At 32.9% G+C, this 14467-nt stretch overlaps 1 protein-coding gene across 1 annotated transcript; it reads left to right on the forward strand.

Annotated features, from left to right (window-relative positions):
• The first annotated feature begins 627 nt into the window (after positions 1–627).
• On the forward strand, positions 628–14084 carry LOC126655904 (pleiotropic drug resistance protein 2-like). The gene is made up of 20 exons (XM_050350272.2): positions 628–1457; positions 2062–2182; positions 2514–2602; positions 2679–2763; positions 4292–4582; positions 5776–5866; positions 6156–7056; positions 7364–7524; positions 7874–7977; positions 8122–8281; positions 8367–8441; positions 9062–9195; positions 9448–9780; positions 10394–10684; positions 11282–11365; positions 11450–11583; positions 11850–12077; positions 12186–12357; positions 12927–13181; positions 13652–14084. Exons 1-20 carry the CDS (start codon positions 1072–1074, stop codon positions 13919–13921), a joined length of 4365 nt encoding a protein of 1454 aa, XP_050206229.1. The 5' UTR covers positions 628–1071; the 3' UTR covers positions 13922–14084.
• The last annotated feature ends 383 nt before the right edge of the window (positions 14085–14467 follow it).

A 14467-nucleotide genomic window follows, 5' to 3' on the forward strand; every position in this document is an offset into this window, starting at 1 on the left:
AATTGTATTTGTTCTTAATTAGTGGCAAAACTACCATAATTTCAGGTATGGTACAATTTGGTTAAAAATAATTTAGGTATAATACCTCAAAAATTTACAGTAGAAAATATAATTATAAAAGATTTAAGGTAGGAGACATTAATCTATTTAGTTTTTAGTTTTTCTAAAAATAATTTCAAAAAATTCTGGACCCAACTCAGCTCTGTCGTTATTCTAATCTGTTTACCAATTTGGGAGGGAGGTTTGTAGGAGCTCTAATTATTGAACCGTTACGGGCTATTAAGATGTTAGAGGTGGACTAAACATAGTTAACATGTCATTTAGCTTGAAATGAAAAATATCCTCCTTCGGCCACTGCTAATTTAAGATTATGAAATTAAATTAATACTTCAACTCTAATAAATTATGTTGAGTAAATTATGACCGACACGCTTAATACTAATTAATTGATTAATGAGATGTTGGAATGAGAACTAACAATTTTTTTGGATTTTTTCCACTCTAGAAAAAATAAAATTGCAAACGGTGGTTGAGTTGTGTAATTACCTAAAAGCAAAGTCTTCGTTCTATTGTTCAAATATTATACATATATATATAAAGTCTCCTCATGTCCTTGTACCAGCAAGATAACTGTCTCCAAAACAAAAAATAGAGACACACTTAATTTCAACTTTTGCACACAATTTCAGATTCTCTCTACACTCAATATTCTTTCATCTTGCTTGCAAATTATCAACGATCCATTCTTTCATTTCTTTACAAATCTTGAAACATTTACCATTCATTTCAAGAAAAAGTAAATTCTTGTCATGAATCTTGAAATGATTACTGAATAATATTACATATAATCAAGAAACTCAATTCTTGATATCTTTTATATAAATTGGTAACAAAATATAGTTTCTTTAAATCCTCCAAAGATGAATATTACCTAAACAATCAAGAAACTGATTCTTGGTATTGCCTGATTCTTGATATTTTTATACTTTCTTGAAAGAGGAATATTACATAAATAATCAAGAAACTATACATCTTGCAAATCTTTCTCTAGTTTCTTGAAATTCTTGAAAAATGGCAGCTGCTTTTGCCGGAGCCGACTTGGCAAGGCAAATGAGCAGTAGCAGAATGAGCAGCGGCCGAATGAGCCGGCTTAGGTCGGCAAGCGTACGAGAATTATGGATGGAGCCCGACGTGTTTCAGAGAAGTTCGCGGCGGTTGGAGGCTTTTGATGATGAAGAAGAGCTAAAGTGGGCAGCCATAGAAAGACTGCCAACTTATGATAGAATGAGAAAAGGTGTGCTCACACAAGTGATGAGTAATGGTAGAATGATGAGTAATGAAGTTGACATGACAAAACTTGGAGCTCAAGATAAGAAGCTTTTAATGGATAGTATTCTTAAAGTTGTTGAGGATGATAATGAACAATTCTTGACCAGGCTCAGGAATAGAACTGACAGGTTAGTTCTTCAATTTGGTCTGTTTGATTTCTCACAAATTCTTCTCAAATCTTGATTTCTACTAAATTGCTGAGTGGGGTGTAACTCCCGAGCGAGTTACTTGAGATAAACTTAAAAAAACTCGAGATAGACTCGAAAAATTTGTAACGAGTTCGAGCTTATTCTTGAGCCGAGCCCGAATATCAAGATTCACGAGTCTCGTGAGAATAAATGAGTCTTTTACACGCATAATAATGTTTTATTTTCTTACTAAATTGAATTTTTTTAACTTTTGAATTTAAGGGTGTAGTGTTTTAATCAGCTGAATTTCACATATTTCTGATAAAAAAAGATTTTTAAATATATCATGTTATATATGATGATTTTCTTAATAACTTTTTTTATTCTTCTTTGAATTCAAGCTTACTCGAGTCGAGTAGTTTGGATGTCGTTTTAAGTTCATTCAAACTTGAGCTCGAGTTTGGCATATAACTTGGGCTCTGTTCGGCTTGGCTCGTTTATACCCCTACTGCTACCTATATAAATTTGTGTTTCGTCAGCTTAATGACAAGAAAAAAAATTGGAATTCAGATATTTGATTGACAACTGATTTGTAATGGAACAGGGTAGGAATTGAAATTCCAGCACTTGAAATCAGAATTCAGAATTTTTCAGTTGAGGGAGATGCATATGTTGGGACTAGAGCACTTCCAACTCTGTTTAATTCAACCTTAAATGCTATTGAGGTATGATTTTCTCCCAAGTTTATTTTTATAACAATTTATTGTTTAAAATACAATTTCTGTTTACTGTTTCAACATTTGGTTTTCATGTTCCAAACACTTTTAAAGCTCCGAAACATTATTCTTGTAACATTTTCTATAAAAACATATAATCTTTCCGTGTTCCGTTTCAAGATTTTTCATTTCATCCGTTTTTATTTCCGTGCAACATACGCGTTATCTTTACAGATATAAATTCTCTAATTCAAGCACCATTTAGGGTCATTTAACCAGTTAAAAGATATGTGTAAGAGCTAATTATAGCTAACAATTTGACATTTCTGGATTTGAATAGGCTGCATTTGGGATGATTGGGCTTTCTCCATCAAAGCAAAGGACAGTGAACATACTACAAGATGTGAATGGAATTGTAAGGCCATCAAGGTATTATACTAATAAAAGCCCTAAAATTTCTCAAGATTTTCCCCAACATGATTCACTTATTGGTATCCATTTTCAGAATGACTCTGCTTTTGGGGCCTCCTGCTTCAGGAAAAACAACACTGCTAAAAGCACTTGCAGGAAAACTTGATAAAGATTTAAGGGTTTGTTTATCTTCTTTGCCTACTCATTAAGGAGTGTCAAAATGGGTCATAATTTTCTTAACACGGAAAGATAACGGGTTACGGTTGAAGTTTATAAGACGGCTTAAAAAGTACCGGGTCGTTTCAATCCATGCAACGTGTTCGTGCAATAAATGGATTGATCCGTTTATAAGACGGATTAAAACGTGTCGTGTTGTTTCAATCCGATCAAATGTGCCCGTGTCATAAACGGATTGATCCATTTATAAGACGGTTTGGAATGTGTTCGTTTCATAAAGAAGTTAAATGTTGTTTCGTTTCAACCTGATCTACCGTGTTCGTGTCATAAACATATTAGCCTGTTTATACGACGGCTTAAAACGTGTTGTGTAGTTTCCACTAACCTAACAAGCAGTGGCGTAGCTAGAAAAAAAGATTAAGAGGGGCAAAAAATATTTAATATTCTTATAAAATTAAAACTTAGTAGACATAGAAACGTTACAAAAAAACTGTTTATAATAAAAGAGTTAATGTCATCATATAGTTCAATCTTTAATATTTTTTCGATTTAAACACGAACTATAAAACCAGGGGTGGAACTAGCTTTCACTAAATGGGAGGATGAAATCATACAAATTTATTTTGAGGGGGCGAAATGTATAAAAATTATTATATTTTTTCGAAGAAAAAAAGAAGAAGTTCAATGGTGTTTTTGTTAAAAAAAATTGCAGGGGCGGTCGCTACCTCACCATAAGGCTGGTTCCGCCCCTGTATAAAACGTTTCAATTAATTGCACAACCTTCCATTATATGGTATATATAGCATAAATGTGTAAAACCACGCTCTTTTGGTCGTCCGTACGACTAAAAACGACGTCATTTTAATAAAAATTAAAATATAAAATACATAGCGGGTTAAAAAATAAAAAATTTAAAAATATTGTACTAATAAATAAGACACTTTTTAATTTGTACTTAAATCGAAAACAATATGAAAAATTGTACTATATGGTAACATTAATCCTAATAAAAATTAGGGTTGTATTTGTTTTCTTCTACTTTGTAAATTGGTGGATGGGACACAAATTTATCTCTTTACGTATCTAGAGTAATGAATTGGGCCTTTTATTTTGTTTTAAATTAACAATTGGACTTCATGTAATAGTTAGGAATTTTTGAAAAGAAAAATATTAAGAGGGGCAATTGCCCCTCTTATGCACAACGTGGCTCCGCCACTGCTAACAAGTTCGTGTCATAAACGGGTCAACCCGTTTATGAAATGACTTAAACCGTGGCGTGTCATTTCAACTCAATCCAACACATTATCAATTTTGCCATGCTATATTCCGTCCATTTAAATAAATGGGTGAAATATATCATGTTGATATGACCTATGTTAGTGTTGACACGTTTTATAACAGATCTTATCCATATTGATCGTAATCGTATCAACAGAGTGGATCGACATGATCTGTCAATCCATTTTGACACCCTATACTCGTAATTATTGAGATTTTAGTACCATGTATTGACTATTGAGTGATCAACAGGTAACTGGAAAAGTCTCATATTGCGGGCATGATCTTTTAGAATTTGTACCTCAAAGAACTTGTGCTTATATCAGTCAGCATGATCTTCACTATGGTGAAATGACAGTCCGTGAGACATTAGATTTCTCGGGGCGTTGCTTGGGAGTCGGATCAAGGTACGAAATGTTGTCCGAGCTTTCGAGACGAGAGATAGAAGCAGGAATCAAACCAGATCCTGAGGTTGATGCATTCATGAAGGCTACTTCTGTTTCTGGCCAAGAGACTAGTTTGATTACAGATTATGTTCTTAAGGTTTGCCTCATTTACTTCACTTATATCCAGGGGTATTGCGCAATTTGAGTATAACAGAATTAACCGGCTGAACTAAATTGAAATTCTGATTTAATTTGATTTTCGGTCAATTCGGCTATATTATGTTTAACAATTTTAAAAATTCAGTTTGGTTTTCGGTATAAAATTTCTAAATTAACCAAATTATATAATATATATATATATACACACGCACACACACAAAATGTTTTTTTTTTATGAATACACACACATAATGTTGTTTTCTAATTAATATATTTTTTTACACAGAACTCAAATATTAACGTGCTCTCTATTTATATATAATTAAAATAAATATCACAATTATCTTTTAATTTACTTTTTTAATAATTAATATTAGTAAAATTTGGTTATTCAGTTAACTCAAATAATCAATCAAACCAAATAATAATATCTGTTCGGCTATAATTTGATTATGGTTATACAAAAATTTGAAAAATTCCGTTATAGTTTATTTGGTTCGGTCATGGTGCACACCCTCTTGTTTGGCTTATTGTCATAAAATAATCCTCACATTTCATGTTTTTTTTTCTTCTTCCGATTCAAGCATATTATACAAAGCATGGCATCCCACATCCTAATCTTTCATTTTTTGGCATAAAAAACCCAACTTTTTAATTTTGCCCAAATGCTTTATCCTATGTCGTTTAAGTCATTCAAAACAGTCCAAACGACACCATTTTTTGCAGAAAAAACGTCTAAAATGACACTGTATTATATGATGAAAAATTTACAAAAAAAAAAACATTTAAGTCATTTAATACTGTTTTCTAAGATCTATTGTAATGATTTTAAATTGCTACATTTTTCTGCAATAGATGTTTGTTTGCTACCAACGAGCTATATCTCAAATGGTATAAGTGCTGGATAGTAAACTATCAAAGTCGTGGGTTTAATTCCTCCCTCAAGCGCTCTCCTCTTCGATTATCAAAAAAGATATTTGATTGCTAGTGTAACTATTTTATTAATTTACACAATAATTTTTTTATAACAGCCGACCACTGCAAATTTTCCTGTTATTTTATTATACTATTGCAACCGTTTTAAAACTGCTAATATACTAGTGAGGCCATTGCTATATTACTCATATAGTAGTGTATGTTTCTGTAAAAAAATTCTCGGTCATCGAGCCTGATCTTTGTTCTTTCGAACAGATACTTGGATTGGATATATGTGCAGATATCATGGTGGGAGACGACATGAGAAGGGGTATATCCGGGGGACAAAAGAAGCGTGTGACGACCGGTATATGTTTATATCAAGCCCGATCACTCAACTTAGCTTTAAATACGGAAATACTGTAAAAACATTGTCAATTTGTGACAGAATTTCCATCACAAACTTTTGTGATTGATTTGTGACAGTATGTCACAAAATTTTATGCCGACGCTTTCTGTCACAATTCTGTCATAAATTTTTTAAATGTTCTTTTAAATTTGTGATGGATATTCCGTCACAAATTGCAGTGAAAAACAATAATGAACAATCATTTATTTTCGAATTCTGATGGAATAATTATCTTGAATGAATGCAGGAGAAATGCTGGTTGGACCGGCAAAAGCATTTTTCATGGATGAAATCTCAACAGGATTAGATAGTTCCACAACTTTTCAAATCATCAAATTCATGAGACAAATGGTTCATATTATGGATGTTACTATGGTCATTTCTCTATTACAGCCAGCACCGGAAACATTTGATCTCTTTGATGATGTAATACTACTGTCGGAAGGCCAAATTGCATACCAAGGTCCGCGAGACAAAATCCTCGATTTCTTCGAATACGTCGGATTCCGATGTCCTGAAAGGAAAGGCATTGCTGATTTCTTACAAGAAGTGACTTCCAAGAAAGACCAACAACAATATTGGTACAGAAAGAATCAAATTTACCGATACATATCAGTATCAGAACTCGTACAAGCCTTCAATACGTATCACATTGGTCAGCATCTCTCGACTGATCTTCGTATCCCGTTTGATAAATCGACAACACATCCAGCTGCATTGGTTAAAGAAAAGTACGGTATATCAAATATGGAACTTTTCAAGGCGTGTTTCGCCAGGGAATGGCTTCTGATGAAACGGAGCGGGTTTATATTTATATTCAAAACCGTTCAGATTACGCTAATGGCTACGATTGCGTTGACGATGTTCTTGAGAACCGAGATGAAAGCGGGTGAACGAAGAAATGCGGGGAAATTTTGGGGAGCATTGTTTTTTAGTTTGATAAATGTGATGTTTAATGGAATGGCAGAGCTTGCAATGACAGTTTTTAGGCTGCCTGTGTTCTTCAAGCAGAGGGATTTCTTGTTTTATCCTGCTTGGGCCTTTGGATTGCCAATTTGGCTGACTAGAATTCCACTTTCTGTGATGGAATCTGCAATTTGGATTATTCTTACTTACTATTCCATTGGATTTGCACCTGCTGCTAGTAGGTAAGTTAGTTGATGGTTTAATATATATTATGAAATTATTTCGGTTATTAGTCCGCATAGTACCAAACTTTTAGGAAAAATTATAAAAATGGCCTAAAATCGGCCAAAATTTTCAAAAATATGTTATTTTAATTCTTTTTTTTTGTTTTTGTACATGTCATGTTTTCACTTTATACCTATTTGTTTTGCTTCATATGCTCCGTAGAGAAAATGTATCAGCAATGTATAGTTTGAGATATCCGCTATGTATTGTAGACAAAAATAAAAGCGTAATCAAGAAATTGACGAATCTTAATTTATTTTTCAGGTTCTTTAAACAATTGCTAGCTTTAGTTGGTGTGCATCAAATGGCTCTATCTCTATTCCGAATGATAGCAGGAATTGGAAGAACAGAAGTAGTTGCTAGTACACTTGGTTCCTTTACCTTGCTCATCGTTTTTGTACTTGGTGGCTACATTGTTTCAAGAAGTAAGAAACTTTTATTTTTTTCCGCAAAATAATTTTTTTTATATTTATAATTTTGATGAATATATTTCTAATAATAATTTCAATAGTTTTGTTAGTCAATTTTACGAACTAAGGCGATTATATTCAAACTTCCATTTAATTAAATTATGACATTTATTTTTTGTAGTTTGACCGATTAAATAAACACACGTCAAACCAGACATGTTTTCAATATGATTGTTTTAAATGGATATAATAGTTTTTAATAATATTAGACTAATTTCTCTCAAAAAAATAAAAAAAATATTAGACTAATTTCAAAGCTAAGAACAGTTTTAATTTAACTTTAAAAATAATTAAACTAATGCAGATGACATTTCAACATGGATGATATGGGGCTACTATGCTTCTCCTATGATGTATGGCCAAAATGCAATTGCAATCAATGAGTTTCTTGATGATAGATGGAGTACTGTAAGTTCATTACATTTGCTTCAAATTCTATAGAAATTCTTAAATAGACTCGGTCTATAATTCGTAAATTAAATCTATCATATTATAACACGGAACGGAAGGTTGATGTTACAATTTCTGATACATTTTTATTTGCTGTGACAGCCAACCGGAAATCCTGATGAGCCCACAGTGGGAATATCACTGCTGAAAGAAAGAGGATTATTCACCACTGAGAAAGCATATTGGATTTGTATCGCAGCTCTGTTCGGATTCTCTATTCTTTTCAATCTTCTCTTCATCTTGGCCTTGACATATTTAAATCGTAAGTTTTTGCTTTCAATTCGGTGATTGCATTTTATGGAATTCCTATACTAATTCCTTCTTCATTCTGTTATCCCAATGATCAGCTTTTGGCGATAATAAATCAATAATTGCCGATGATGATTCCGATCGTGGGCGCCAGGCGGCCTCTAATTCCGAAGGTTTGTGCTTTCATCTTTCCCCTAGGGTTAGGGATGTGCAAAGATTGAACCCAATTGAAAAGATGAATCAATCCCATAAATCTAGTTTGGTTTTGTTTTATATTATAAAATATTTCAATTTTTCTGCTGGACATTACAAATTCAGCTAAGTTTTAGGGCAAACCGAACTAAAATAACCGAATCAAACCAAAAAATCAACCAACCGACTAATTTGGTTTGGTTTGAATTTTTTTAATCTCTCGAAAATTCGGTTTGGTTTTGGAAAACAAAATGTTACTTTGGTTTGGTTCGGTTCTAAAGGAATGTAGTGTGCTAAAAGCGGACCAAACTGAATCTGTACATTTTGTTTGGTTCCGTTTGAAATTGTAAACAGTTTTGGCTTTTGATTTGGTTCAGTTTTTGGAAGTAACATACTTTGAAATCATAATTGTTGCAAACCAAACTAGAAAAATGGAGCCCAGCATAAAATATCAATCGAACCAGCTGGTTCATTTTTGGTGCACACTCTAATTTCTGCTTCTCGAGATGTCAGCTTAGTTATGTCCTGAACAAGTATAAAACTTGTATTGAATTTTCAGAATTTTGTACATATTTTTGATTGTCAACTCTTTGCATTGCAGGAATCAATATGGAAGTTAGAAATGCTCGAGGGAATGGCGGAAGTGGGGATCAATCTGGAAGGGGAATGGTTTTGCCCTTCCAACCACTTGCACTTGCTTTCAACAATGTGAATTATTATGTTGACATGCCTGCTGTAAGTTGTTTTCTTTAAAAACTTTCACGTAATATATCCAAATATTGCACCGAAACTTGTCAAATCCTATATTTCGACATTTCGTTTCCATTTTGGAAATACATCTGAAACCTCCGAAACTTTAGCTTGTTCTTAATAAAATTATCGTTTTGTCATTTTTCGTTTTAGTATTTCCTTTTCCGCGCAACATATGCCAATAATTTCTACTATGCCCTTCATTTATCTCATTGATTACTTTTCCGAAATTTTCAGGAAATGAAGAGTGAAGGCGTCGAAGAAACCAGACTGCAACTCCTACGAGATGTTAGTGGCGCTTTTAGGCCTGGAGTTCTAACAGCATTAGTTGGTGTGAGTGGTGCTGGAAAGACAACACTGATGGATGTGTTAGCAGGTAGGAAAACAGGCGGATACACTGAAGGAAGCATTAGCATTTCTGGCTACGCAAAGAACCAAGCAACATTTGCAAGAGTCAGTGGTTATTGTGAACAGAATGACATCCATTCGCCATATGTTACAGTTTACGAATCTCTCTTATACTCTGCCTGGCTTCGTCTTGCTGTTGATGTAAATACAGAAAGTCGAAAGGTATGTTGCTTTCAAAACTAAATAACTTCTGTGAATCTAAGAAGCAACTAATGGTGTATGTGGTTTAAATGAGTTCCATGAACAAATGAGTACATTCGTGTTTGGTTCAAATGAATATAGTTGTGTTCTCTTTATTAAGTTTTATAAAATTCATCATGTTTATATCAAAATAATTACTACCTCTGTCCTTAGAGATATAGAATATAGCTACTTTTGGTTTTTCAAAAAGATAGAAAATATTGATACTTCTAATGTTGGTTTAAGATAAAATTACTAAAATACCCTTATAAATCTTATAACATGCGCATTAAATTTACTTATTGATTTTTTTAAAAAAAATTGAAACTTACGCAATATGAAATGCTATTAGGCTAGGCCATATAGTTTGTGTAGCGTTTATTATGTCCCAAAAAACAAAATTCTAAATGAGTTGTAGATAAGTGCAAATATTTTAATTTTGGGGTTTTGGTTTTTGTAAATCATTGATCCATAATGATTAACTTTAAAACATTAAAAATGTATTTTAGATTTATTACAATAGATTAACTATAATTAACTAATCTTTAAATTTTTCATAAATGTGTATCGTGTAACTATTTCTTCTTTTATGCAGATGTTTGTGGAGGAAGTAATGGAGTTGGTTGAACTTAAACCCTTAAGAAATGCTATAGTTGGTCTTCCAGGAGTCGATGGTCTTTCGACGGAACAGAGAAAAAGGCTGACTATAGCGGTAGAGTTGGTTGCTAATCCATCAATTATATTCATGGATGAACCCACATCAGGTCTAGATGCTAGAGCAGCTGCAATCGTTATGCGTACAGTTCGGAATACAGTTGATACAGGAAGAACTGTTGTTTGTACTATTCACCAACCCAGCATTGATATCTTTGAAGCTTTTGATGAGGTTTGTTATGAATTAATATTTGTCAACCGGTAATAATCTTTATCTATGTTAATCAAATATCACCTACGGGTGTGCACCGAATGAACCGGCCAAAAAAACAAAATGTTCATGACTGAAAATGGTTCATTTATTATAAATGTTTTAAACATTTTGGTTCCTTTCAGTTTTTAATTGAAAAACAGAAAAAACATAATCAAACTATCTATTTGTTATATAATTTTCCGAAAAATAATATTCGATTGTCATATATTATGTTGTTAAAATATGTGAGATACTATTATCTAGTCTCAAGTTAATTCCTAATATTTTTTCAAGTTTTTTTTTTCTTTAAACTTTACAGAAAAGAAAAACTGCTCTAATATTTCAGTAAAACCGATCTGCATCAAACTTTACCCTCTAATTCGGTTAAGCTTCTATTTTCTTCAAAAATTCGTTTGAAAATTTACTTCTGAATCAAAATCAAGTTGAGGATTTACCCCTCTAATTCGGTTTGGTTCCCATTTCCTTCAAAAACCAATCTGTTTTTAAAAATTTGACTTCCAACCGAACTGAAAACCAATTGCGCATCCCTCTAACCTGATTCTATCTTTACTGCAGCTCTTGTTGATGAAAAGAGGAGGACAAGTTATATATGGAGGACCTCTTGGCCGCCATTCGCATAAGCTCGTTAAATATTTTGAGGTGGGTGGTTGTGCATTCTAAATTTTACTGAAGGATTATATTTCCAAAATATGAGCTGATTCACATGAAAATTCTGTGTTTCAGTCTGTTCCAGGTGTTACCAGGATCAAAGAAGGTTATAATCCTGCTACTTGGATGTTAGAAGTAACTACAACTACTGTTGAAGCTCAACTTGATGTTGATTTTGCAGAAATCTATGCCAATTCCGATCTGTATAGGTAACTAGTGTACAAATATGTGATCATTTTCTAACTCTAAATAAAACCATTTTGCCGTATAAAACAAATTGCATAAAACTTTTCAAGTCCTACATTTTGAAGTTTTGTTTCTGTTTCCAGAAACCTTTTGAAACTCGAAAAATCTATATTTATAACTTGTTCTTATAATAAATATAGTTTCACTCTTTTTCGTTTCAGCATTTTCGTTTTCGTGCTATATAGCATATAAACATAACACTTTACATAATATTGATTCTTCTTTTCAGGAGAAATCAGGAGCTAATAAAAGATATTAGTACTCCGCAGCCAGGTTCTACGGATCTCTACTTCCCTACTCAGTATTCCCAAAGCTTTATTACTCAGTGCAAGGCTTGTTTCTGGAAACAAAACTGGTCGTATTGGCGAAACTCCCGATACAATGCCATCCGATTCTTTATGACCATTGTAATCGGAGCAATGTTTGGTGCTATCTTCTGGGGAAAAGGAGATCAAATGTAAGTATGCCATGTTTTACTTTTCTTGTCTAGTTCCATTTTTAAGATTATTGCTATTGTAAAAAGTGTAAACGTGAATGAATATTTTTGTTTAATTTCTGTTAACAGAGGAACACAACAAGAACTGACCAATCTACTAGGAGCTACTTATGCTGCTATTCTTTTCCTTGGAGGAAGCAATGCTTCTGCTGTGCAATCTGTTGTAGCAGTGGAGAGAACCGTTTTCTACCGCGAAAGAGCAGCAGGGATGTATTCAGAATTGCCTTATGCATTTGCTCAGGTAAGAAACTTGTAAGCTGTAACTAATCCTAAATCCTGATTAAGGGTTTGTAAAAATTTAATTAAACCGAGTTGATTTAGTAAAAAAACTTTCAGTTAACATTTAGTACGAACCGAATAGAACCAAAAATCAGCCTAATTGACTAGTTCGGCTTGGTTTGGTTTTAATTTTTGTATTATTTGTAAATTTGATTCGGTTTGATTTTGAGAAAAACTCGAAATTTCGGCTCGGCTTAAACTGAATCCATACTGCTGATCGTTATAACTAGGGGTGTGCAAAAGACGAGCCGGATCGAAAATTTTGGTTTTGTTCGGTTTGACACTATTAAAAGAAATCAGCTCTTTGGATTGGTTCGGTTTTGGACATAAAAAAAATTCTGTTCGGTTTGGAATTTTGTACTTGAAAATACAGTTCGGTTCGATTTTGAAAAAAAAAAAAATCATTTTCATTAGGTTTGGAACCTAGGGCACACCCCTACAGTACTGATAGCCATGTTTATTTACGCAACTTAAAAAATCTGGTATGTTTTCTAATGATTCATACTGTTGTTTCTGTTTTATCTGTTGCAGGTGGCTATAGAGACGGTATACGTTGCAATCCAAACTATGATTTACACTCTTATATTATACTCAATGATTGGGTATGAGTGGGATGTGACAAAATTCTGCTATTTCTACTACTTCATCTTCATGTGCTTCACCTACTTCTCAATGTATGGAATGATGGTTGTGGCTCTTACTCCTGGTCATCAAATTGCTGCAATTTGTATGGCCTTCTTCTTGAGTTTCTGGAACTTGTTCTCCGGTTTCCTCGTCCCCAGACCTGTAAGTATAATAATTTCTTAACATTAATATCATTTTCTGATGGAGAATTTTTTTTTTTTTTTTTTTTGCAATGTTGCATTGGAAACAGTAATTGTGAAATGAGAATTCATAGTTTCAGAAGTTCTTTTCGAAAATGAAAAGAGAACAGCAAACGGTAGGATTCGACAAGTTTTCATGCAACATAGCATTTCTAAAATGTAGAAAATTTGATTGAATTGAATCTTCAGAGAAGTTTATGTAGCACAGATACGAAAACTCGTGAATGAAAAATCCGGAACTAGCAAAATGATATTTTCTTGTATAAGAATTAGCTATAATAAATATAAGTTTTGAAGCTGCAGAATTCGAGAAAATTCATTGTAACTTAGAAATAAGTAAAAGTACGCTAACAGAGTCGTTCAAGTAGAATCACGGTATGATTCAGCTACTGCTGTCCATTAATCCTGACAATACTTTCTTAACTACTGCAGCTAATTCCAGTATGGTGGAGATGGTACTACTGGGGTTCTCCGGTGGCCTGGACAATTTACGGAATATTGGCATCCCAATTTGGTGACAAGACAACTCTCGTCAAAATTCCTGAAACAGCATCAGTTCCTGTAAATGAATTCCTGAAGAAAGGTTGGGGTTTTGATCATGATTTCCTTATACCTGTTGTGGTTGCTCATGTTGGCTGGGTTTTACTCTTCTTCTTTGTCTTCGCTTATGGCATTAAGTTTCTGAATTTCCAGAGAAGATAGATTACACTTTTTTTTCTTTTATATTTATATGTAGAGAATTGTAGGCAGAACTTCAAACTGTAGAAAATCTCATAAAAGAGAGGAAAAATAGACATAATGTCACTTCTGTATATCTATTTTTTGTCTTAATCATTAGTGTGTATAGTTTTGTTTTGTTTTCCAATTGTTTACAATAAAAAAATATTCAAAATATATGTTCTCCCAAATTTAAATATAGTAAGAAGTCATGTTTGTATGTATCGATGGTTTTTAGAATTTATAAATTTTGAATGCTACATAGTTACTATAGTTTTAAGGGAAAATCCTAAGACACCGTTTGGATTGAGTATTTTTAAAATCCATGGATTTTACTAAATCGATGGATTTTAAATCCATTGAATACAAAATCGATGGATTTTAAATCCATTGAATGCAAAATCAATGGATTTATGAATTTCTCTATTTGAATTGAACATAAAGTCCATGGATTTATATTTAGAATATTTAAATTGTAATACAATCTATTATTTTTTTTAAATAATTTCAACTTCCCCATCGAAGATGTGG

This window comes from Mercurialis annua, linkage group LG1-X (genome assembly GCF_937616625.2).
Source record: "Mercurialis annua linkage group LG1-X, ddMerAnnu1.2, whole genome shotgun sequence".
Classification (NCBI taxonomy): Eukaryota; Viridiplantae; Streptophyta; class Magnoliopsida; order Malpighiales; family Euphorbiaceae; genus Mercurialis; species Mercurialis annua.